At 32.0% G+C, this 27,752-nt stretch overlaps 1 protein-coding gene across 1 annotated transcript; it reads left to right on the forward strand.

Moving 5' to 3' along the window:
* Nucleotides 1–16,324: 16,324 nt before the first annotated feature.
* On the forward strand, nt 16,325–27,536 carry LOC132751318 (steroid 17-alpha-hydroxylase/17,20 lyase-like). Its single transcript, XM_060741481.1, has 11 exons — nt 16,325–16,399; nt 17,160–17,343; nt 17,854–17,931; nt 18,357–18,455; nt 20,847–20,940; nt 21,284–21,439; nt 22,116–22,330; nt 23,304–23,432; nt 23,996–24,100; nt 25,229–25,363; nt 25,677–27,536. Exons 2-11 carry the CDS (start codon nt 17,193–17,195, stop codon nt 26,021–26,023), a joined length of 1,509 nt encoding a protein of 502 aa, XP_060597464.1. The 5' UTR covers nt 16,325–16,399; nt 17,160–17,192; the 3' UTR covers nt 26,024–27,536.
* Nucleotides 27,537–27,752: the final 216 nt, after the last annotated feature.

The raw sequence follows: 27,752 nt of genomic DNA on the forward strand, positions 1-27,752 counted from the left end.
CTTGGTGACTCTTTATTTGGTATTTCCTAATTGAAATCCCCTGAAATTCAAATTAATTCAAGGCAAACCAATACTTATAATTTGGAACTTGGCAAATGTATTTTTCCCAAGCTTATGCCCCAGAATAAACAAATTTCACCGTTGAAGCTTCACGTTCAAAATAGTTTGAAATATTTGTTTGTGTTGAGCCAATTATGAGGTACGCACAATGTTACATGCAAGATTGTGTGGAACAATATTATCTTTATGGTAGAGAAATCACTTAAGACTAGTCTCATCGTGAAAGAAAACACACGAGTTGATATTTACTGAACGTTCTAGCAACGTCTTCTTCGTAGCATAATATTATTTGATTTTTGAAAAAAACAACAAAAACAACAACAAAACAATAACCAAAAAAAACAGCTTTGTTTTTTTTATTCGATGGCTCTACAACGGAAGTGTCGAGGACTCTCACCAAAATGTGAAAGACACACTGTTTATTAGGGGTGTACATGTTCCATATCACAGTTTATTTTTTATACCGGGAATATCTTACATTTACATGCTATTATTGTCTTTTAAAATTGCAATTTTGCACATGTGTATTTTTTGCAATATTATCCTGCGGCATTTGAATATTCAGTAACCTACAATCACGAATTAGTTCATACCCTCCTCGACAATCTTGTAAATACAAAACACTGGCCAGTCAGTCATCATTGTTGTGCTTTTATAAGAATATTACATTGCTTCTTATTCAAACACACCGATTTCGGAGACAGTAAATATAATCTCAGTTTAAACAATTCTTCCCATCCGCAAGGCTGTTTGGACACAAATACATAAAATTGTCAAATGTCAAAACTCTTCATTGCGGAATTATAATACTACACAGCTGTTTTTTGGACAAGAATAAAATTAAGCATTACATTTGCAACAACAAAATACAAAGAAAATGAATATTTGTGTATGTAATAAAAATAAAAATTGACGTTTGAAATATACAGTATCATACAAAGCAATAGAGGAACCGATAAAGGCGTCTGACAAAAGTGGCTAGATATAATTATAATATCTTGTGTATATTTTATATGAAACTAATAAAATGATATTTTTACCGTATTTTTTAAGAGAGACACAGGAAAGTGTTCACCAGAGACCTCTGTTTTTCTTAGGAATTTGATAAATAATGCCTTTAGATATTTGCTGCTTCGGTATATAGAAAAATAATGATGGCTTCAGAATCAACGCTTTTTTGACTAGACTAGATGTAAAAGGCTTTTGTCCGACTAATGTCTATTCCGGGCTAGGACTAAGACACACTGGTTTTGCTTCACCTTTTCAGAAGCCGTTGGCTGCCTTAGATTTTTTGTAATTACGACCACACATAGAGGCCAAAAACCATCAAAACGAAGACAGTTGTGTGCTTCCGGCCCAAACTTTGAATAACATACTGAAAGCAAACAATTTAACAAACATATCATGTGCCAGAAGCAAGATATAGATTCAAAGCACAAACGTCGAGCTGACCAGGGGTCCATAATTTATGACATGCTATTCACGGACTCACAAGTAGTCCACCATTTAGAATCTTGCGCAAGGTTTTGTGTGGCGCCAATATAATTATATTAACCGTTTGTTATTTTTTGTCTGGTGGGTTAATCAATAACTGTTTTTGATTAATGTGGTTTACTGTTACTTAAATTGAAGTCGTACATCTATTAGAAATGAATGTACTAAAACAGTAAAAAAGTGTCGTGAGGGACGAACAAAAGAAAACCTAGCTATGATTTTATTTCATTAGTATATGATATTTACTAACTTAAGATTTTTATAGATGTTATTCAGCAAGAAACTCATATCATATATAGGAACAAAACAGATGTCCCGAGTGTACAATTTGGTCTTGATTGAATGAAATAAAACGGGGGAAAATGAAATAAGAAATATAAAAAAATATGCCAAACAGTGTAATGATGGCAAACAGAAAACGTTGTTTTGACGCCTCGCTTTGATATATGGTTATTATGAGTTGTTTGGAAACCAACATATACGAAAAGATAATTATGCAGGTCATGATGAAATACCAATGTATTAAAGAAACACTGAAATCATTGTTCACTTTCAAATACGCATTATTTCGTTTGTTCTTATTTCTTTGAGGTCCTGTTATTTCTTTGAGGTCCTGCCAGACTACTCCTGCCTTTGAACCAAGTAGACATCATTCTGTTAGTTTTCATTCTCGTCAGCAAGGAAATCTAACAAATTTAATAAATATCAATGGATGAAATACGGAGTAACGCACGAGGTTAGCCTAAGTTTAAGAGGTAGAAGAAAATAATGGCGACCTTGCATTTTTTTCTGTCAACAAAAACAGACCCGTTTTTATATGAAAACCATAGATTTCTTGTATAAGTTACTGTAGATTTCTTGAAATTAGTCTCACTAGGTTGCATATGATTGACATAATTGTTTCGATTATTAAAACATGAAAATATTTAAATCAGTGAATAACCATATTAAATTGCCAACTGAAATATAAAATATTGTTTTCCTCACATGCAAAACTGATATAAATATATTAAAATAATGCCGTAAAGTGAATTGATATTTTTACGACAATCAGTTGTTCTTTATGCACTCCTCGTTTACAGTATGTCTATGATAGGGCTATTACTCACAATAACCATTTGATATTAGATGCCAAGAAAGTAATTTATGTATATTCTTCGCCATAAAGAAAATTTATCCTAAAGTTATAGTAAAAGCATCAAGTATCGTTACGCTGCAATAATTGATTTCTCGCTATGACATTTATATTATCTTTTGCACACTTTTATAGTAGTTGATAACTTTTGTCTGGAATGGATAATCGTCTTTCCTTGAGCATAAATTGCAAAAGAACCCTAGCTTAGCGTGTTTAATTAAATTGAGTGTTATAAATTAAAAGCAATAGTAATATTCAATGTTAAACAAAATTTGATCTTGCAAAAATCTGAAATACTTCAAAACATTTATTACATTAGATGATTTGAATTGTCAATGCGTTTGTCATAATACTAGTTATAATATGTTATTTCTTTGTTGGTTTGGTTTTATTTAATCGTGCACCAACACAGTTGAGATCATATGGCGCCGAAACAGGCAAGATGATTTTGACTAACCTCGGTGTTACAAACTTAAAGTAAATTAGATAAGGTAGGCGTCATATTTTACTGATATTTTTTATTTAAGAGCATTCTTTGCAAAACCCGAATTTGATTATTCTGTAAATAGAAAGTTGTGCTTAGATATTTATGAGTTGATTATTTCAATAATGTTATTGGTGGACACAAATATAATAAAAGTATCATTTTTTATTTCCCCTCCGATCATATATCTTTGTTTACGTGTCACATTGAAGGTTGTACTTCTATGACCGCCCACATCTGCGGATGTTTTTAAATTCAAAATTTCACCATTTTTCATGATTAGATGTTGAATTCCTCTTAAGCCTGTGCTAGGGGCATGAGCGGTAGCTTGCACTTACTGTACCGTCCATGAATAGGCTTAATCAAATGGAGCCTGCAATTTTTCAATTTTGTCGTTCTGGACGTTCTTTGGGGACTCTGCTTTTCTATATTTTATTGCCTTGTAGAAAATACTTAAAATGTCTAGAGTATGATATTTGTTACAATATTTGCGTTGAAAGTTTATTCCCAAATCAGTTTCAAGTGTGAAATATATTAGTTTGGATATTTTTAATACTAATGAGAAAGTCTAATACATTTCTGTTCCAGCACAACACAAATAGAGACATTGCTTGATAATTCTAATTTTAAAAAGATGAATTATTGAAATACATTTAAGTTGTCTGTGATTTAGATTGCTTTTGTCAATAACAACTTTTCATCCAAAACGCATACATGCATAATTGCAATGTCAAAGACAGTGGAGATATGCAAATGAAAGATATCTCCCTTTCAGCTCGTAGTAAAATGAAACAAATTAGAAGTAACATAATCTTTTCAAGCCAATTGATATTGTGAATCAGTAGTAATAAAACATTCGCATAACATAAAGTATCAATTAATCTAAAGAAGACAATACAGATATTTTGGTCAAGCGCATTAATTCTGAGAGCTGCACTCGTCGTATTTCCGACTTTAAATCCCCGACAATGAGGAAATATTGAGAAAACCCTTGGATTTAAATGAGTTTTCCTAGTTTGCGTCATGAAGAGCATAATAAACGCAATACTATTGCCCATTTCCAATATATCATATGGTCTCCTATCAACAGACATAAAATCAAAACTGATCTCCATAATACCATTCTTGAAAATGGTGCAAACTAACACGAATGGCCAAACAAACTTGATGATGTTGTATTGATATGTTTGTTTAGGTATGATATATTATTTGTAAGATTTAATAATTTTGTAGCAATGCAATGTAGTATTTAATAAACATGGTATGAACTACATCATTATCATCATTAATGATATAATGAAATCATCAATAATTATTTCATCATCAATTTTACCATCATCACTTTTCTTAATGTCCGAACGAAATGGTATCAAATCATTGCCATTTTAGAAATATTTTATACAGTGAAACACAATGTAATATCAACGTAATTATGTAGTGTTTATTGGCACTGTTGCCATACTTTAATATTAGTCAAAAACGACAATAAATAAGCCGATGAAACAGTAGCCAAACTCTTTAAAAATAGTAATTGCTCCGCGCTCACAGGCGCGGGGCGGGGCTATTTGTGTTGACTATTTTTTGTCCATGGACCCCATTTTTATCAAATGATTTTTAATGTACCATCATGTTTTGTTAACACTTATAACAAAAAAAATCCTGAATTTGGTCTTTTTTTGAAATTCATTCCAAATTTTCATTCCAGTGTGTGTTCTACTTCCAGTATTTATCTGGGACATAGACTATAGCTACTGTATCTTAATTCCCAGGTATTAAAAAAAAAACATTTTTTTCTGAATTTTACATGAAAAAATGCATGTAATATTACTATATTAATCCATTTTATTGCAATTTTTATATTATTTTTGTTTATTTGTTACAATTTTAATAAAAAACAGACTTTGTTCATTTTGACTACTGTTTTGTATGTTCAAAAGAAAATACATTTAATATTCTTATCTCTAGCAAGCCTTCCAAAGTTCATGATGAACAATGTCTTTTGTCCGCCCATTCATCTATGATATACATGTACGATATTCTGGTAAAATCCAATTAACCATTGAAAAGTTTATAAGAATATCTGTCATCAGATGTCTACTAGGTCATCGTCAATAATTTATTGCTGCATTTCTTACTTGGATGCCCTTTTATTATGTACACTAGTACAAAATAGGGAGACACAGGCAAAATTTTCATTTCTTAGTTTTGAATTGTTTATTCATTATGCTGTAAATATCCTCAAAATGAATACACTAGGCAGTCAAGGGAACAAAACTTTTCTCCATATAAAGAATAAAATTGTAGTTTTCTAATTTGACCCGCGTGGGTCAGGTTAGAGCGCTAAGATTTCACAATAGTTGTCACAGTGAACTCTGGAAACGTTAAAGAACATGTCAAAATGAATGAGTTAGACTTGTTTCAATCATACAATATCCACAATATCTGTTATTTTAATTTCAATGGTTTATTCAAGTCACATGACTTGTTTTAACAGTATTCGGTGATTCTGTTGGCGTCTAGATTTCGTTCAACATACATAGATATATTTATACTTCAAACCCAAAATATGTAGAATTAATACAGAAATTTATGCTTGGACTTTAAGAAATGTTATTTTAACGTGATTTGAGTACACAAGATCATTTTAATTTTTTTGTCATTATTTTGCCTGAGTATCCCTTTAATCTAAATAGACAATGACCTGATATTTTAAGGTATTTGTAATGAGCGCATTTTTGGCGCGTAGCTTCTCAATTGCTGTATTGCAGCAACATTTATACTTGTATCCCATTGTAAAATCTCTTTTATCAATGTCGTGCAGTTTGTGCCGTCTGGAATCATTTTCTTTTCTCTGCTATCTTACTCATTCTTTTCTACTCTTTTTCTGATAGTTAACGTTTTTTACATCATATATTTTTAAACTTTTCTTTAACAAATAAATGCTAGGATAAGAACTGTATAAGCACCATCTGTTTTCATGCCTTTCATCTGTTGTTAAGTTTTATTTGCATATTAGAAATATGTTTACTTGTTTGAAATAAACTATGTTTAAACTATTGAAAATATTGACAAAACGTTGTATACATAAAAGTCAGTATATGACTGATATACCATAAATGTAACCCCCTCTCCAAACGAACGAACGAACGAACGAACGATAACACAATATATTCTTGTTATTCATGTTAAAGCAGGGAAAATATAAGAACAAAATCGTATAAGACTAGTATTATCTTCCCAGATCATTCTAGTTCGATCAACGGTTACAATAAAACACTTGTATAACGTGAAACATCAATTAACCCCGACAAGACAATGCAGAGCTTTAAGTGCTAAACCACATTAACGTTAGAAGCTTCACACTTTGCATTTCCGGTTTGGATTAAATTGATAACTTTTGGGACAAGAGAAATACATCGAATCCATTTGAACTCTCATTTCGTAGCAAGTGATTTATTCAGATAAATTGAAAAATCGAATACATTATCCAGGCACCATATCTTTCATGTTATTTCCAGAAATACATAATTTTCAATGGCATAACATATTATCGTACGGTCCTAAATACTATTAACTATTATTTATTAACCTACTGAATTACCTTTCTATAATATTATTAGAGCACAACAACCAAAATACGATTAAAGAAGAATAATAACAAAAGAAAACAACAAAAAACAAACAAAAAGCAACAAACAAACAAAAACACAAAACACAAAACAACAACAACACCACAATCCCCCATAAAAACAAACAAACATACAAACAAACAAACAAACAAACAAACAACAAACAAACACCCGCAAAGAAAAAAAACCCAAAACAAATGTACACATAAGACAACAATAATTTCGTGGTCAGCAAAAGTTTCCATTTCAATACTATACGAGTGAGTGTCAAATTGTTCAAAGCACGGTTGTTTTTAGTTAAGTATAACAATTCAAAGTTATAGTACAGTAACATGACAAACCCTGTTGCTGGCTATCCTATGGATTTAATCAAGTTTAACTATAGTCATAAATATCATAAATTAGGAATACAGTATCTTGTTACGACATAATAATCTGATGTAACATGACAAATGAGTTTTTCCAGAAGATCATAAAACTGTTTTGAGTAATAAAACATATTAATCAGACTATAAGAATATCAAGTACCAATCTTTTGTAATAATGTTTCTGTCGTTATGGCAACAGAATGTCTTTTTTTACACTTCTTTAACGTATACGTCTGATAATTATGACAAAAAGGCACTCAAGAAAACTACTCTTTTATCATGTCTTTATGTCCAGAGGAATACAATATCAGATATGTTCGGTCTAATGAAAAGAAAAAAAAACCCAGACGTTTTAAGCAGACGAAAGATTCTCGCTCATTTAGTCGCCTCGCAAACTGTCGAAAAAATCAAAACCAAAGCCAAAACCATTTGCTAACATTTCAAATGGGAGTTTGTTTTTTGCCATGATTTTACTCTTAGCAAAAAATGTTAGGAAAAAATTGAAACAAAACCAGATTACCAGTCTTTTAATCCGCACAATTTGATTAAACCACGAGTTTTCATTTTCAATTTTCAATTACAGGTCATTTATGAAAATTTACAATGAATATGGTTAAGATTTGTGCAAGCTTTAAAAGGTAAACTACTCTGACCAAGCATTGGTACATGACCGTAACGTTGCAGGATGATTGTTGACAAATGTAACTGTTATTTCAACAATGAAAATGTGTTTTTTTTCTTCATTGAAATGCTTCTGTGAAATTATTTAAGCTTGATATGTGCAAACAGTATTTAGTATCATATTATTTTTTGTTACTTATATGTTTAGTTTTGTCCTTTTTTCATTTTGTTCTTTTTTCGCATTTTTTATGATTATATTTGTCTTATTTGTTTCTTCTATGTTTAACTTTTTCGTTTTTTCGTTACTTACATGTTTAATTTTGTCCTTTTTCGTTAATTGTATGTTTATTTCTGTCATTTTTCGATAATTGTATGTTTACGTTTGCCCAGTTTTCGCTATTTGGAATAACAACTATTGTCTATTGAGTAGCCTAATAAGAAACGGAAAGAAGGATTAGAAACCTTGTTCATGTTCTATATATCTGCCCCTATCATTTGCTTACATTGAAGATTTTTTTATCGACGATAAACTTAATTCAAAGGAATGCGTATCTGCATTATTATATAAACTTGGTTTGGAAATATGTGAACATCAATATTGCTGTCAAAAGTTATTTATCACAAGTTTTATTGCGTTATCATATAACATTTATGATTTCATTTGCCCATGTAAACAACGAATTTCGTCTGCTTATAACTGGTATAATAAGGTATCTTGGGATATATTGGAAACAGACAATAGCGTTGGATTTATCATATGCATGTTCTTGACGATATACAATCGTAACACTCATACAAAGCCAATCGTTTTCTCATGACAATTTCAGTCTGGAAGGTTAAATATTCTATACAAATCGGAAATGCAATGTGTAGAGCTTTCCGAATTAATGTGTTTAAGCACGAGAAGCGCTTTGAAAAATCTGCATTTTTTTCTGTAGATTAATTGATATTTTATGTTATACAAATGGTATAAATGCAACAGAGCCAACAGTTAACCTTCACCCTTCTGTAATCTAAAGTTACGAGCTTTTATCACCATTATAGAGCAAGGCAAGCTTGCATATCCGTGCAGTCTGACTAGGTTCTTCTTAATTTGGTATTTCCTAACTGATCCCCTAAAATTCAAACTAATTCAAGGCAAAACAATAGTTATTATCCGGAACTTGGCAAATGTGTTTTTCCCAAGCTTATGCCCCAGAATAATCAGATTTAATCGTTGAAGCTTCAAGTTCAAAATAGGTTGAACTATTTTTGTGTTGAGCCAATGATGAGATACGCACAATGTTACATGCAAGATTGTGTGGAACAATATTATCTTTATGATAGAGAAATCACTCAAGACTAGTCTCATCGTGAAAGAAAACACACGAGTTGATATTTACTGAAAGTTAAAGCAACGTCTTCTACGTAGCATAATATTCTTTGATTTTTGAAAAAAAAATCACAACAAAAACAACCACAACAACAACAACACCAAAACAACAACCAAAAAAAAAAACAACAGCTTTGTTTTTTTTTATTCGATGGCTCTACAATGGAAGTGTCGAGGGCTCTCACCAAAATGTGAAAGACACACTGTTTATTAGGGGTGTACATGTTCCATATCACAGTTTATTTTTTATACCGGGAATACCTTACATTTACATGCTATTATTGTCTTTTAAAATTACAATTTTTGCACCTGTGTATTTTTGCAATATTATCCTGCGGCATTTGAATATTCAGTAACCTACAATCACGTAAACATAACACTGGCCAGTCATTCATCATTGTCTTGCTTTTATAAGAATATTACTTTGCTTCTTATTCAAACACACCAATTTCGGAGACAGTAAATACAATCTCAGTTTAAACGATTCATCCCACCCGTAAGGCGAGGGAAACGTTTATCTGTTTGGACACAGCCACATAAAATTGTCAAATGTCCAAACTCTTCATTGCGGAATTATAATACTACACAGCTGTTTTTTGGACAAGAATAAAATTAGGTATTACATTTGCAACAGCAAAATACAAAGGAAATGAATATTCGTGTATGTAATCATAAAAATGGACGTTTGAAATATACAGTATCATTTAAAGCTGTAAAAAGCCGATAAAGGCGTCTGACTATAATCATACTCTCTAGTGTATATTTTATATGAAACTAATAAAATTATATTTTTGCCCTTCTTTTTTTAGAGAGACACAAGGAAGTGTTCACCAGAGACATCATTTTTTCCTAGGATTTTGATAAATAATGCCTTTAGATATTTACCGCCACGGTATATAGAAAAATAATGATGACTTCAAAATCAACGCTCTTTTGTCTAGCCTAGACCAAAAAGGCTTTTATCCGACTAATGTCTATTCCGGGCTAGGACTTAGACACACTGTTTCTGCTTCACCTTTTCAGAAGCCGTTGGCTGTCCTAGATATTTTTGTTATTACGACCACACATAGAGGCCAAAAACCATCTAAAACGAAGACAGTTGTGTGTGTCCGACCCAAAATTTGAATGACATACTGAAAGCAAACAATTTAACAAACATATCATGTGCCAGAAGCAAGATCAAGATTCAAAGCACAAACGTCGAGCGGACCAGGGAGATCAAAGGTTCGGTCCATAATTTATTACATGCAATTCACGGACTCACAACTAGTCCACCATTTAGATTCTTGCGCATGGTTTTGTGTGGCCGTACATCTATTAGAAATGACTCTCCTAAAACAGTACAAAAGCGTCGTGAGGGACGAACAAATGAAAACCTAGCTATGATTTTATTTCAATAGTATATGATATTTACTTACTTAAGATTTTTATAGATGTTATTCAGCAAGTAACTCATGTCATATATAGGAACGAAACAGATGTCTCTAGTGTACAATTTGGTCCTGATAAAATGAAAAAAACGGGGTGAAAATGAAAAAAGAAAAATAAAAAAAAAATTTCCAAAAAGTGTAAAAGATGGTAAACAAAAACGTTTTTTTTTTGAACGCCTTTGTTTGATATAAAGGGTTTTTAGAAATTTTTTGGAAAAACCAAAATTTTACGAAAAAAATAATTATGGGATCTAGAAGAAAACCTTTGTCTGATGAAAAACCAAAAGGGATCTAAGGAAAACACTGAATTCATTGTTCACCTTCAAAACGCATTAAATTTTGTTTTTTTCTTAATTTTTTTGAAATCCCCGTTATTTCTTTGGGGGTCCTGCCCCGACCCACTCCCGCCTTTGAACCCAGAAGACATCATTCTCTTAGTTTTCATTCTCGTCAGCAAGAAAATCTAACACATTTAATAAATATCAATGGATGAAATAAGGAGTAACGCACGAGGATGGCCTAAATAAAAGAAGCAGAAGAAGTAAAAAATGGTGATCTTGCATTCTTTTATTTCTGGAGAGAAAAACAGACCTGTTTTACATGAAAACCATAGATTTCTTATATAAGTTAAACTAGGTTGCATATGATTGATGTAATTGTTTCGAATTTTAAACTTGAAAATATTTAAATCAGTGAATAACCATTATATCAAATTGCCAACTGAAATATAAAATATTGTTTTCCTGACATGCAAAACTGATATAAATATATTAAAATAATGCCGTAAAGTGAATTGATATTTTTACGACAATCAGTTGTTCTTTATACACTCTCCCTTTACCGTATGTCTATGATAGGGCTATTATTCACAATAACCATTTGATATTTGATGCCAAGAAAGTAATTTATGTATATTCTTCGCCATAAAGAAAATTAATCCTAAAGTAAAAGTAAAAGCATCCAGTATCGTTACGCTGCAATAATTTATTTCTCACTATGATGTGTATGTTATCTTTTATACACTTTTACAGAATCTGCGATGGATAATCATCTTTTCTTGAACGTGCATTGCAAAGCAGAACCTTTATTTATAGCGTTTTAATCATATCATTATAAATTATCGCATTGGTAATAGTCAGTTTTTATTAACTTGAGCAATTGATCTTGCAATCCGGAATCACATCTAAATATTAAATACATCAGTTGTTATAATAACAGTTATAATATGTTGTTTAGTTTTGTTTAACGGCGTACCAACACAATTGAGGTCATATGGCGCCGAAACAGGAAAGATGATTTTGGTTAACCTCGGATGTACCAAACGTAAAGTAAATTAGTTAAGATAGGTGTCATATTTTTGATTTAAGAGCATTCTTGGCAAAACTTGAATTTGATTATTTTCTAATGCTTTAATAGAAATGTTTGCTTAGATATTTATGAGTATTTCAACAATGTATTTGGTGTACCCATGAATAATAATAGCCTTATTTTTTATTTCATATTAGGCCATATATCTTTTTTTTACGTGTCGCAATGAAGGTTCCATTGATTACCACCCTATGAACAAATGGATGTTTCTTTATTTAAATTTCACCATTTTCACGTTTAAATGTTAAATTCTGCTTAAGCAGGTGCTAGGGGGGGGGGGGGGAATGAACGGGGGATGAAATGGTTCAGTCAAACTGTGTCTGCAACATTTTCAATTTTGTCGTTCTGGACGATTTTTAGGGATTCTGTTTTTCTCTATTTTATTGCCTAATAGGGCATACTCCAAATGTCTAGAGTATGATATTTGTTACAAAATTTGAAGAGTGGACAGTTTGTTGCCAAAATAAGTTTCGTGTGTGAAATTGATTAGTACGGAAATTTTTTTTATTATATTTAAAAAAAAACAACAAATATGAACGTCTGATACATTTCAGTTTCAACACAACACAAATAGAGACATCGCTTGATATTTCTCATTTTTAAAAGATAAACAATTCAAATACAATTAAGTTGTCTGTGATTTAGATTGCTTTTGTCAATAACACAAGCAAAATGGAAGAACAAAGATGTTTGAACCACAAAATTTACAACATTTACTCTTTAGCAGACAACATTTTCGACTCCGATTTATGAGATATTTTATTGTATTTCTTTATGTATAAGTATGACGATATTTTGATATGCTAGATTCAAAAAGTCTTCAAAATTTGTATTTGTCTGCTTTTATTATTTGTACTTCTTTTAAACTTACCAGAAATTGTTTGGCTTGTTCGAGTTTGTTATATATATTCCTTGACATTTAACTAAGGCAGCATTTTGCTAACTTTTGCATTTTACATGTTTAATAAAGTTTCAAATTCTGGATAGTCTTGAAGACCATCATATTGGTTTGCTACACACATACTATATAGTATGAAAAACAAAAACAAAACGTTTCTATGAAATACAGTAAAAAAACACATTTTTTTTCTTTTTTTGTGCGTTCTTTCTTCGAACGCTTACAGTGTCCTACAACAAATACTAATTAAATAGTTCGTTATTTGTATATCAAAGAGGTATTTATAATTTAGAATTCGTTTGAATTCAACAAGACCTGAACAATTGTAATATTTAAAGAATGTCTGATTTGTTCTAGAATCCAATTTCTAATTATGCATTGTAAAAAGACTTTAAAATGTTATGAATGACAATGATGGATTATTAGACTGATGACTCGTGACAGATTATTTTTATGGTATATATTAAAGCAATGAATGTGAAGAAATAAATATTTATATAACATACTTATCATGTATTGAATATAACGTTTAAAGTATGATTATGACCCACCCTCAATCAGTCATATTGTTATCATTGTCACGTGGCTTCTAATAAAAACTGATTGTTATTTTTTTGCACTAGTATTTATATGTATTTATGGCCTTCTTAATCAATTTTTAAAACTAGAGAAATAGTATTTATTTCCAAGCTGAAATTACACTGTCAGATATGTTCGTTTGTCATTTCTACGAATCTTGATATTCTTTTCCATTTTTGTCTAACATTAGCTTATATGAGTTGCCAATAAGGAAATACACAATCTTCGTGTTATGAATTGTCTGACGATTTTGCAATTCAAATTCAGTTTTGTCTGCACATGGGTAATATCTTGATAGCCCCTACAAGAAATGATATATACAGAAAGACGACCTGATTACCATGATTTACGATGTCATGTCTGGTAATGAGCTGCCAACATGAAATATTCCACCAGAAGATACAAATGATGGATAAATCAGGAAATAGATATTCTGAAAAAAAAGAAAGATACTTTGATTAAAAGTAACGAAACACGAAAACAAATAGGTAAAATGCTGGTTTATTTGAGCCTGTTTAAGAAAGATATAGGAAAGTTCAATGTATCTTATGCCCCCCAGCACCTGTTTAAGCAGTATTCAATCTATGTTTTTAAAGAACCAGAAAAATATGCAGGGAGACAAAGTTCATGTAAAGTAAATAGTTTGGTTGAAATGTCAGTAATATGCATCATAATGTATAAGTGAAAATAGAATGTTTTTATCAAAAATATATTTTTTTCCATTTTACTTGAAATACCATACAAGGTTATTAGTTCTGATGCGTGAATAAAACAATGTATCGTATTAATTATATATAATCTTGAATTTGAGATTATTTATCTTAGTTTATAGTTTTTCACATTTATTTATCTAGGGTCTTAGTTTTTCCACGTTTAATTATCTATTTTATAATTTTCATGTTCTATAAACTTCTTTTGGGACTCTATTTTATGATGAAAAATTTGCCATGTTGTATTACATTTTGATTGATTTTCGCCGGGGTAACCTACAAGCTTTTTTTTATATAGTCCATGCATATATTTATAGCCATATGCATGTACGGTATTTCTGTTTGCTTTTTTTCTTTTCTTCCAAAAATATGCTAGAGGTATACTTTTCATTAAAGGCCAATTATGCCCGAAAAACGCTCTTAATTTCATTAGTCAAAAGCATATTATATTTGCTGTTCTATCTTAACAGATTTTTGACCACCTTAATGGACCATCTTTTGCTTTTATTGCTCTTTGGTAATTAGTACAGTTTTAGTGATTTATTGTGTCAAATTAAATTTTGCTAATTCTATGTGAAAAAAATCAGCACTTCATTCTTCAGACTATAAGCATCTAAAATGCTCTGAAACCATTACTTAACCTTTAAAATAGATAAACACAGAATCCCTAAAGAAAGCCCAACACGGCAAAATTGAAAATGTTGCAGGCTCGGTTTGATTGAGCCTGTTCATGGACGGTACTGGAAAGTGCAAGTTACCGTCCACGCCCCCTAGCACCGGCTTAAGCAGAATTCAACATTTAAACGTGAAATAGTAAAATTTTGAATTTAGAAACATCCGCAGATGTGTTCATACGGCGGTTATCATGGAACCTTCAATGTGACACGTAAGTGCCATTCCATGAAAAGCGGCGTATGGTCCCCAAGTAATAAAATGCGTGTGCCCTAAACGAGAAAACATTGGGCGGAACTAAATATAATGGAATTTTGAAAGGGGATCAGAGGTTTAGAAGCCTGCGTATCACAGATAAGACGTCAAAAGACAAATTTAAAAAGCAGGCAACATATCCTAAGGGTGATTCAACATTATTCAAGTAGGAATATTGGAACCACCCAACTAGAAAATGCCGAAAAGTTGAAACAAAAAATACCAAAAGCATAACAATAATGTCGTGCTGAACAATCTTCAAGGATAAAAAATATAACATCATTGATTAAATGTACGGGGAGACTTTTTACAGCCGCCACACGGCACAAACAACACGGATGTGATCATAAAATAGATAAACACAAAATCCCTAAAGAAAGCCCAACACGGCAAAATTGAAAATGTTGCAGGCTCGGTTTGATTGAGCCTGTTCATGGACGGTACTGGAAAGTGCAAATTACCGTCCACGCCCCCTAGCACCGGCTTAAGCAGAATTCAACATTTAAACGTGAAATAGTAAACTTTTGAATTTAGAAACATCCGCAGATGTGTTCATACGGCGGTTATCATGGAACCTTCAATGTGACACGTAAGTGCCATTCCATGAAAAGCGGCGTATGGTCCCCAAGTAATAAAATGCGTGTGCCCTAAACGAGAAAAACAATGGGCGGAACTAAATAAAATGGAATTTTGAAAGGGGATCAGAGGTTATTAAACCCATCTTTGCCCTTTCCATAGAGGAAAAAAATGTTTCTGAGGTATATTGTGCCTATAAAACATTGAATAATAATATTTTTTTCTGAAACAGTTTATCATCTGCTATGTAAATATATGTGATATCGGATCATGTATCTCACACTTGCAAACAACATCACCTGGTATGTTGTTATGTCTGATACTTAAATGTTAACTGAGCAGTTATTTACTTTGTCATAAAGGTAGCAAAATGTAAACAAAGTAGTATTTGACATCCATACATAAAACTAAATCATTACTATTGTACTAATTGTAAAAAAAGCAACAGATGAAGAAAAAATTGATATTTAACCACTGAGTAATTTTTTGGATACTTATAAAAGTACATCACTAATAAAAAGCTTTTGAGGAGTAAGAGTATGAGTATATCTGAATAATTATGGGCCTTTCAATTTATATTCATTTACAAACTAGGTTCATTAAACCGAAAGAAAGATAAAGGTGCATGTAATGATAAACACTAGTTTTAAATTTAGGTCAGTTTTACTGCATAGCTACATATATGTGGTAATATGGATCACGTGATAAGATTATATATCTTACATGTACAGTTGAGTTAATAAACAAGGTAAGTGCTTTTGGTTTTCTTATTAATAAAATTATAATACTGCACGTTTGTAACGTCGCTTTTCATTGAATAATCGTGACGTTTATATAGTATAATATACAGGGCTGCTGTCAATTTTTGCAGAAATCTCACTTTTTTCTTTAAAACAGGAAGTCAAGTCTGCAGTATTCTTAATTCGTTATAAATATTCCTGACGGGTTAAACTTTAGATTAACAGCAGCCGAATATATAAATAGCCGAATATATAAAAAATTAAACGTTATAGTTGAAAGCGTCTTTACAAACTGTTATTAGTTACTTAAGTAGATGTGATGCTGCAAATCTCTGAAGGTCTAAAGATGGCTATGATTATCATCATCATAACGTAAAAAATAAAAAAAACAACACTAAAATGCACCCCAAACACACACAAATCAATAAAATATAGAGCTACCTCAACACAGGGAGACAAAAGATTTTAGTTGAGAGGGGTCTTACTTTGGGAAGAATTGTAAACAAACAGGTTTATTGGCTGTGCAGTATCAAAGTAAATAACAACGAGTACAATGAAATTGAAAACTAATAAGCAAAAAGTTCTTGACGTCACAATAAAAACTTGTACAAAACTTAATTAAAATGATATCTATTTTTTGATAATTTATTAACATTATTATGTTTTACATAATGATGATGATGATGATGATGATGATGATGATGATGATGATGATGATGATGCTAATAATGATAATAATAATAATAATTGCAGATTTAATCTTTTCAGGATATTGGGCCATCTATTTTATGAAAAGCGACTATGTTGGTTGACGTCTTTGCATCCGGGTCATTATTAGCTACAGTGACTATTGGTCTCGTAACTTGCCTGTTTGTTTATTGGTTAATAAAAAGATGGAAATACAACTTACCGCCATCGCCACCCGGATTACCTCTCTTTGGAAATGCTTTCCGTATGTTAATATTTATTGGTTTATACAGAATTTATTTTAGTTCGATTGTGTAGGAAGCTATAAGCATATAGGCACATTTTCGAATCCGTTCCTGGAAGCAACCAGCAATGAGTGTAAAGTGTCTTGCTCAAGGAAACAACGACTTGTTTCTTTGTTGACATATTTAATAAAGACACTTAAAGGTCATTTAAACCATATACATTGTAACTATTTAACATCACTTCTATTTTGCCTCTTGCTTTATTCTTTCAAAATTTTCCATTTCATAGCTTATGTTCAATATACCATTAACTATCATTCTTGTTTAGAAAATGAATTATTTGGAATAAAAAATTACGTAGCCCATGATGAATTTCCTATATTTCTGTTAACTAGAATATATCCATTTCCAAGGTATCACTAATGTAAAATTCTTGAACATTTCCTTATCCGATAATGAAAATAATATCAAGATGAAATCAGTATTATAATATGTAAAATTACAAACTAAAAGCATGATGTCTTATCTAGAAATAAGTATGACGAATTTACACGAGCAAGCGTTTGAATGGTCGAAGAAGTATGGACCTGTGATTACCGTGCGAATAGGTATGATTTTTCTATTATAGTAAAACATACTTAAGCTAGCATACCAAGATATTAATGTTTGATTTTAATGAAAACATAAAACAGTGTTCATACTTAAGTAAAAATGTATTTATAAAGTGATTTTACCAATGCATGACACAAAATAAATTATATTTGCATGAATTATCTCTAAGAAATTATATACGCATAGATTACCTGTTTATACATGTATAGGCATAGATTAATGTTTACATGAAATCATTACTAACAGTGGATGTTTATATTGAATAATATAATATAATAATTATGTTTTAAAATGATATGGCGTAACAAGTCTTTTTCTTTAGATACAGCACGTTTTACAATAATATGGTTTTATTAAAAGTAATAACATTAAAAATTATTTTGTTAAATGCATTCATTATTAACTTGTCGTTTCTTTCAAGGACCAATGCCGTTTATAATAGTAAACAAGATTGAACCAGCGTTAGAAGTGCTTGTAACAAAGTCTACAGACTTTGCAGGTCGCATGATAACACCATCAGGTATGTAAGGCATTTTGTTATGTTTAATTGTAATAATCCAATAAAGTTTCAAGTATATGCTATTGATATTAAAAGTTATGATGTTAAATACCACGAAATCTGCGACCTGAAAAACATTTTTATTGTCGAGTTCACAGCAAAATCCGTATTATAATAATTAATTAGCATATAGCAAAAAAAACAAAAACATTTACTATGCTTGAATTAAAAGTGTACTATACATCTTAAAGTTGTTACATTTGCCTTAATGTCACGTGTTATATAATGTTGTTATGTAAGCATAAAATCTGTCATCTTTCTAACCCTCACTTCAGTGTTTCCTTTTGGCTTTCCTTTAGATAATATTTTTCTCAGGTTTGGTAATACGCCATTGAAACAAATTATAGCAATTCCTATGTATACTTATTGCCCACCCCTGTTCGCCGATTGTTGTTCCCCCTCTATAAGGGGGGGGGGGCATTTAGTTTTACCCTTGTCCGTCCGTCCGTTCGTCCATCCGTCCGTCCGTCTGTTCTCTTTTTTGTGTCGCATGTAACTCAAAAAGTTTTGACCTAGAGTCATGAAACCTTACAGGAATGTTGATCAGCATGTGAAGTTGTGCACCTGGGTATTTAGATATATTTAGTATTTTTAGAGTTATTGCCTTTGAATCAGAAAAAAATCCAATTTTCAACTTGTGTCGCACGTAACTTAAAAAAGTAATTGACCTAGAGTCATGAAACCTTACAAGAATGTTGCTCAGCATGTGTAATTGTGCACCTGGGTATTTTCGTGTGAATTAGCATTTTTAGAGTTATTGCCCTTGACTTAGTAAAAGTTTGCAATTTTAACTTGTGTCGCACATAACTAAAATAATATTTGACCTAGAGTCATGAAACCTTACAAGGACGTTGCTCAGCATGTGTATTTGTGTACCTTGGTATTTACGTGTTGATTATTTTAGTATTTTAGAGTTATTGCCCTTGACTTATTAAAAATTTGCAATTTTCAACTTGTTTCGCACTTAATTTTCAACTTGTTTCGCACTTAACTCAAAAATATTAGACCTAGAGTCATGAAACCTTACAAGAATGTTGCTCAGCATGTGTAGTTGTGCACTTGGGTATTTTTGTGTGGATATTTATAGTATTTTAGAGTTATTGCCCTTGACTTAGTGAAAATTTGCAATTTTCAACTTGTGTCGCACATAACTAAAAAATATATGACCTAGAGTCATGAAACCTTACAGGAATCGTGATCAGCATGTGTTGTTGTGCAGCTGGGTATTTTCGTTTGGAAATATTTAGTATTTTAAGAGTAATTGCCCTTGAATTAGTAAAAATTTCCAATTTTCAACTTGTGTCGCACGTTACTGAAAAAGTATTTGACCTAGAGTCATGAATCCTTACAGGAATGATGCTCAGCATGTGTAGTTGTACATCTGGGTATTTTTGTGTCGATATCTTTAGTAATTTTAGAGTTATTGCCCTTAAATTAGTAAAATTTACAATATTCAACTTGTGTTGCACGTAACTCAAAAAGTATTTGACCTGAAGGCCTGAAAGTTTACAAGAATGTTGATCCGCATGTGGACTTATGCACCTTGGGGTTTTCTTGTGGATTTATTCAGTATTTGTAGTGTTTGCCCTTTACTTAATGTAAGATTTTTAGTTTTCAACTTGGGCTCATGTAGCCAAAAAAGAAAAAAAAAATGACCTAGAGACATAATCGGTCGAATGTGTGGGGCACCCGTGTCCTATGGACATTTCTAGTTTTTATTTTGCTATGCAAGAGACTTTATGTTTAGTCTCTATCCATATACACAACAAGATGATATTATAGCATTCAATATAGCAAGCTCGATAATTATGGGGATGTAATTAACAAACTCCGTGTGATCTTGGGTCATAGAAATCTTTTGCCGTCTTTACTAAAACAATTAAACTTTTTATCAAAAGAAGTTACGACCCTACTATTTTAAGAAATACCGCATGCCTAGTGTTCAACCCATTTACAGTTAGACACTACGCTTTCTTCTCTGATTACATATAACGGACCAAGTTGGAGACTATGATAGACAGTTCTTAAAACCCAACGGGACTGAATTGTCTTAATTTTCGTCTTTTGCCTTGTTTCGTCGGACCCTTGTATGTGACATTTTTGCTGCTCTGTCTTCCTGAAGGACATTGAGTACTTTTGGTATGGTCATTGGATTTTGCCCGTGTGCCCTGCCCTGTCGGGTGTCCTTCTGGGCTCCTTTACGGTGGTCCTGCGTTCACTGAATGCTGTACTTTCTTGTTTATCTTGATTTTCATATTTCATACTCTTTAATTAACACTATGTTCTTCTCCGATTGTCCAATACCATTGTCATGACTTCTCAGATATATGTTTTTTTATCTATTGTTACCAGTTAATGAACTGACATTCGGAGGAAAGGACATTGCTTTCGACAATTATCGCCCTTCATGGGTGTTTCGACGAAGTATTGCAGCAAAAGCTATAAGGTAATTTTGTCATATTCAAAATATTAAGGTGTCCTAAAACAGGAAACACTTTATGTCATATTTTTCTTCTAACAAAAGGGGACCCCAAATTCTTATCACTTTTTCTATTTAAACTTAAAAAGGACCTCAAAGTGTCAACGTCACCTTAAATAACAACAACGCCATTGACATGTCGTTTTTGATAAGTGATAAATATAATCTTCATACATTTCTGATGTTAAAAATTGTACATGTACTTTCGCAAGAACGCTTCAGGTTTACATCACTAGTAACGAATGAAAAAACTTGCATCGTATGTCTTTAGTCTATGAGTATAGTATAAGTTTGCAATCTTTTTTATCAGGCATTACATGCAAGGCACTGCACTAGAGACGATGATCCATGACGTCGTCAAAACAGTATTCGAAGAAGTAGACGCCATTGCTGGAGAATTTGATCCGCATGATTATATTAACTTTATCGTAGGAAACATGTTGACTAGTTTATGCTTTGGTGGAAAGTAAGATATATAATATATTATGATCAATTGGTGACGGATATTATGCAAACACATTTTGACAATATGATGAGCGTACATTAAGTTATTGATACTAAAAGTCAGAAATCGTTAAAAAATTGTCAAATTACGACGATGGCAATATCATTTTGATATTTTTGTCGTATCTGAACCACAACTCATTTGCTGTTTGCAATTAAAAGTTGTACGACTTTCTGACTGTTCGTTCTAACAAAACAAACAAACAAAAAAACAAAAAAAAAAACGTAAGAAAGTAATTGCTATCGAAATAGAGAAAAACTGAATCCCTAAAGAACTCCATAAACGACAACATTGAAAAATATTCATAAGTTATGCAAGTTGATTTAATACGTATAAACATTTGTTTTATTTACAAACTGGTTCGTTTTTGACACCAGTCATTCTTTGAAGTAAAATTATTTCACCTTGTTATAAAACATAGTCCTTCATAATGTCGTATGTACTTGAACCTTTAATGCAAAATTGAACATGTTTAAGCTTTGTTTGAATGCCCTATTGATTAACATCCTTCAGCACCGGCTTGAGCAGAACTCTCACTTAAATATGAAATATTGTTAAATATGAAATTAAAAAAAAACAAAACAAAAAAAACATTCGCAGATATGTTCATATATAGCGTAAAATGTACATCTTGCAGATATGCATTCAAAGACCACGAAGTATCTGAAGTCATGGATAAACGAGACAAATTCATTGAAATATATGGTATAGGTCCATGGGAAGACTTTATTCCAGGTCTCAAGTATGTGTACAAAACAAAAGGTTTCCAACTCTTAGAGGATTTTACAGACGATATGATGAATCGCTTTATAAGACGAAAACTAAAATTGGTTCAGTCAACATTTGATAAAGGTTAGTCACTTAGAGGGATGTTGCACTTTTTCATTATCCCTCATGTACAGATTCAATCAAACCGAGTCTGCAATTTTCATGTAATTTTGCTGTTTTTAATGCTTCTGAGGAATAACTTTTTACCAGATATTTATACACCACAACAGCAGGTGTCAAGTGTTGTGTGTTGTGTGGCAGCCGTAAAAAGTTGCCCCGTACTTCACTTCAGTGTTGTCCTTCGGTAACATTGAGTCCAGCACTTTTAAGTGTTGAGAATTGAGTACCTCTTAAGCCTGTGCTAGGGGGCTTGAGGGGTGTTGCACTTTTTCATTATCCCTCATGTACTGACTCAATCGAAACGAGTCTGCAATTTTCATGTAATTACGCTGTTTTTAATGCTTCCGAGGGATCAATTTTTCTCCCGGTTATTAGTCACTTCACCTCCATCATTTAAATAATTATATCATAATTTATACTCTCCATAGCACCAGTTGAATATTTCACTACCATTCAGTCACTTTTGTTTCGGTCTTACTTTGGAGTAAAGGTTATTTTTTAATTGACATGATAAAGGAGCGTAATATACGTGGGTTGTCCGGAAAGTTTGGACCTTTTCCCGAGAATGAATCGGGAATATCACGGTAAAAAGGTAGTACATAACAAAAAACAAAAAAAAATAGTACAGTTATACCGAAGTATATATAAAAGTCTTTTTCCATCCCCCCTCCCCATGAAAGATTCAATCAATCGAGTCTGCAATTTTTATGTAATTTTGTTTTCATTCCTTGCGAGGGCCTCTTTTCCAGATTTTAGATAATTGATAACAGTCCAGCTTAAGTATTAAAGAATAGTGCATTGTATTTGATATAACAATCATTTAAATTTGTTTTTGGGGAACTGTTGCCATACCAATGATAAATATACTGTTTAAGTTAAAGGTGTTTCTATATCTTGCATTATCTTACAAACATTGTCACATTTATTACTGTTATAGATAACATTCGTCACGTCGGAGACTCTCTTCTTTTTGCAAGACTCGAGGCAGAAGAGGAAAACCCTGAACTGGTACAAGATGAGTTGACTGACGACCATCTGGTCCAAATCATAGCCGATGTATTCTTTGGTTTGTAATAATTTTCAGTGACGTTCGTGTTGAGTTGAAACACTCATAAAGTCGTCAAAAACAGTCTGTTTAATTTACTGTTGGCACAAATAGGCATTAAGATAGTTTACCATATATCATGTTTTTTTCATGAAACAATGCTCTCTATGTGAAAATTTTAAATACCATGAAATGTTTCAACCTGACACTATTGTTTCTCAAATATAAAAAGACACTAAAATGATGCTTTCAAACTATGGTGTTTCTTTCAATTTCTAGTTAAATCATCTTGTCGATTTCTTTATCGATTATATCGCGCTTTGCATTACAAATGGAAGCAATTTAATTGTACTGTATAATCATGGGACACTAACAGTTGAAGGAAAAGAAAAAAAGCAGGTCATATGGTAGTATGTAAGTTATATAATCACCAACATTTTCCCCCTTTTAAGTCAGTATACACGTATATCTCTTATGTTAACTGTTTTTCTACATGGTTTCAGTTTTAATTTAAACGGAAAGGAAATAAAGTGACAAAAAGCATAACCAGTTACTTCCCACACAATTATTTTTTATTATTGCAGCCGGTGCAGACACGTTGAGGATAACATTAAAGAGTGTTTTACTACACATGGTTGCTTTCCAAGATATACAGAATAAAGTTCAGGACGAGATTGACAGAGTTGTAGGTATAAGAAAAAATGTTGACATTTTGCGATGTATTGGAACACATATGAAATTTGAGTTTAGAATCTACAAAAGCATATTGTCTTTATAATTAGAATTTACACATAGATCTTTTAAATTAAAGACGGCTTGACAATGTTTCGAAATGATTTTAAAATTTATAAAATCATTCATTATTCACGGCATCACTGTTTGTTTTGATATCTTTCGAAATTTAAATAACATGTATGTGTAGTTGTGGGTTTATTATTTTCTAATTTATCTCTGTTACCATTTTTGTACGTTTTAAAAAGTCCCCTACAAGTATTATCGCAAGGATTACAAGTTTAATCTCCGTCCGTTCGACATTTCATCCGTCCAAAGAAAAAATAAATAAATTGACTATACAGTATGGACAAAAATAATAAATGATTCAGTATAGTTTTAGAAAAAATATTAGTAGAGAAACGTTAACTTACTAAAATTATTTTACAAAATGGTTTATTAAAGGTATTGAATCATGATCGTGATACTTAGTTTTTGAATAGAGGACTGACTTTATGGAGTTGATACACTTTGTTTCATTTTTGTCAAGACCGTCCTCTTATCTATCATTCCGTCCGTCCGATGAAATCTGCTACTGTTATTAAAGCTAGGTTGATGCTGATAAGTATGTAAATAGAAGATCATATGTAGATTATGCAAATTATTTTTGTCAGCCAATCGTTATTTATTCTGCCAGACCGATTGTCCGAAGAAATTTCTGCTATAATTCGAAAATTTAAAAGCTATGTTGATGATACTAAATATGTTATAAAAAGGGCATTGTGGATATTATGCACTTCCTTGCGGAGAAAAAAGGCGGTCGATATGGTTAAGGAAGCAGTAAATAATGGAATTCCATACATAACCGACATCCGTTATTACTCTAAAATATTATGTAAAAATATTTAAATTTCTTTTAAATCCTTTAAATTGCTCAATCATGATTCCAATCCTGTAATTAGGTGTCAACTCTAAAACGTTCTTAAAAATTCAATTTCCGCATTTATATTGGTATAAAAAGGGAATAAGACAACATTAAACAGGAAGTGCCTGTTTACTTTGAAATACCATTAACTATGTTTAATAATTCTTATTCAAATATTCAGGGAAGGATCGTCTTCCATCATTGAAAGATAGACCGAAACTTTGCTATTCGGAAGCTGTCCTTCATGAGAGCATGCGTCTTGCTTCAGTAATACCATTGGGCATACAGCGCATGACCTTATGTGATACCAGTATTGGTGAGTTTTCCACCTTTTGTGACTACTAACTTTTTTATATATATATTCGCGCACAATGGTTTCACCTACATATTGTTCTAGACTAGTCTTTAGACGTGAATTATCTGTTATATGCATGTAGTACCTATACATAGTACGTATCTTTAATTTTGAATTAGGGTGACAACAATGGCAAGGAAATTGCGTAGAGTGAAAGTTTCCGCACGACTGTTAAAGAATTTTGATATTACAAAAGTCACCCAAACATACAATTTGTTTACAGTGTATGTTTTTTTTTTAATTCACTTCACTTATCATCATTTATTTTATGTAGGTAATTACAAGATTCCAAAAGGAACAATGGTTGCTGTAAATTTATGGGGTTTGCATCATGATCCAGAATTATGGGAAGATGTACACCGCTTCAAACCAGAAAGATTTTTGGACGAACACGGACAACTTTGTCTAAAGCCTAAGCATTGGTTGCCATTTTCCGCTGGTCTAAGAAGTTGTCTCGGAGAGTTTGTAGCAAAACCGAACCTGCTTTTAATATTTGCCAGCCTTTTGCAACGGTATAAATGGAAGATGGTTGAAGGGAAGTGTGCAGACTTTACACGTGTTGGCGCCGCTTTTGGACTTTCATATAAACCATACAAAGTCATAACTGAAAGACGAGTTTAGGCGTCATTCATGTTTGAAAGTGTAGCTCTCTCTATAATGGTTTATACACATGACTTTGATAGAAACATTATTTACATGTATTTGACATTGATATTCATCATGAGCATTATTGAAGAAAAAAACATTAAAGAAATAGTGCGAAAATAATGCACACGGTTGATGTGGATACCTTTGAATTGATGAGATTAAACTATTGTCTTGTAATTGATAAATTTCTATTTGCTGTTTAGTCGGAAAAAACTTGTAAAATGAGAGCGTTTTTGCTGTTTAGAGGGCTTTTGTACACTGTACATGTTTATATATGTTAAACATATATGAGACAGTGCTAGATAAATCGAGCATATGCTATTTTCGGAAGTCTTTGATAAATACAATAATGTCAACACATAGTATTTACAAATAGCAGATGCATATACCTCAGACCTTTGCGACACTACTAGTGTCAACTAGTACTAAAAGGAAGCAGATAAAATTTGGTTTAGGTAAGTTGTATGAGGAAACTGGTGTTACTTCGGTACATCATCGAAGAAATCGGCGTTACTTTGTAAGAAATTATCAGTCATATTTTACCTCCTATTTTCAGTGTAATATGACACGAGTAGTTTGGCAATGCAATGTCTGAGGTATACCGAATCAAAAACAAAACAATAATGTATCATATATACTTTATTCTATATCGACAGAACACAAGGCTCGCCTTCAAAACGCTAGCCAGGTCGTCATTCATACTAATGAACGGGAGAAACAAACACTGTCCTGCAGATATTTGTATGACATTTAAAATGGAATGTCTCAGCAATCGTATGCGCTCATTCAATTCTTCCCATTTAAATTATTATTATATGTATTATCTTAATTACATATCACGGTGCTCGTTTCGGCTATAGATTTTAACAAAGAAATAGAAAGCATCAAAACACGAGGCTATCTGATTTGTATGAGGGGACGTAGCCCACGAGTATAAATCTGATTGCCGAGTGCTTCGATGTTCTTTCTCTCTTGTATCACAGTTAAACATAAAAAATACCCGTTCCCTGTTGTCCAGAAAAAGTAACCAATAAATGAGCATCTGAATATGATATTTCTATCGTTTACCCTTTCTTTGTCCCTACAATAAGTAAATTTCAGCAAAAATGAGCCAATCAATAAGCATGCTCTGGAGTGCTGCACACTCGTTGACGCACTGTGCATGAATACATTATATACGATTTAACCCTGACACATAATAACCTCGGAAACAATACGGAGTGAAAGTAGTTCTACCGCGTGGTTTCAGATGTAAACAGAAACAGAGATAATGTAAAACGAACGTATAAATTTGACATCCAAAAGAAAAGTAAAGTCTGTCTGGTACACTTATGATTGAAAATATGTCTTACAACAATTTGTAATTTACATATGCCCTCTATTGTACAATTTTAAACAAATCCGACTTAATGTCAACAGATTGGCTGTTTGTACTTTCGGTTTCTACAACCATAATTATAAATATAGAAATAATGTATTGTTTGCCTTTGTAGCTATATGAATTTACTTATTTTAGGTGGACTTTTACAACAAATATTTGAAATAAACTTGTCAACAACTTCCAGTATTAAATTACTATTTGTTTACATGATTAGTTTCTTAACGTAGGTTAGACCGAAATACCGCATCCGTTCTGTGCATTCATACTATTAAGTTCGAGGTCCTGACAGAAAGGGCCGAGTCGTTTTAAATTTTTACATGC

The sequence above is a fragment of the Ruditapes philippinarum genome, unplaced genomic scaffold (assembly GCF_026571515.1).
Source record: "Ruditapes philippinarum isolate M1 unplaced genomic scaffold, ASM2657151v2 ctg3497_1_1_1_1, whole genome shotgun sequence".
Taxonomy (NCBI): domain Eukaryota; kingdom Metazoa; phylum Mollusca; class Bivalvia; order Venerida; family Veneridae; genus Ruditapes; species Ruditapes philippinarum.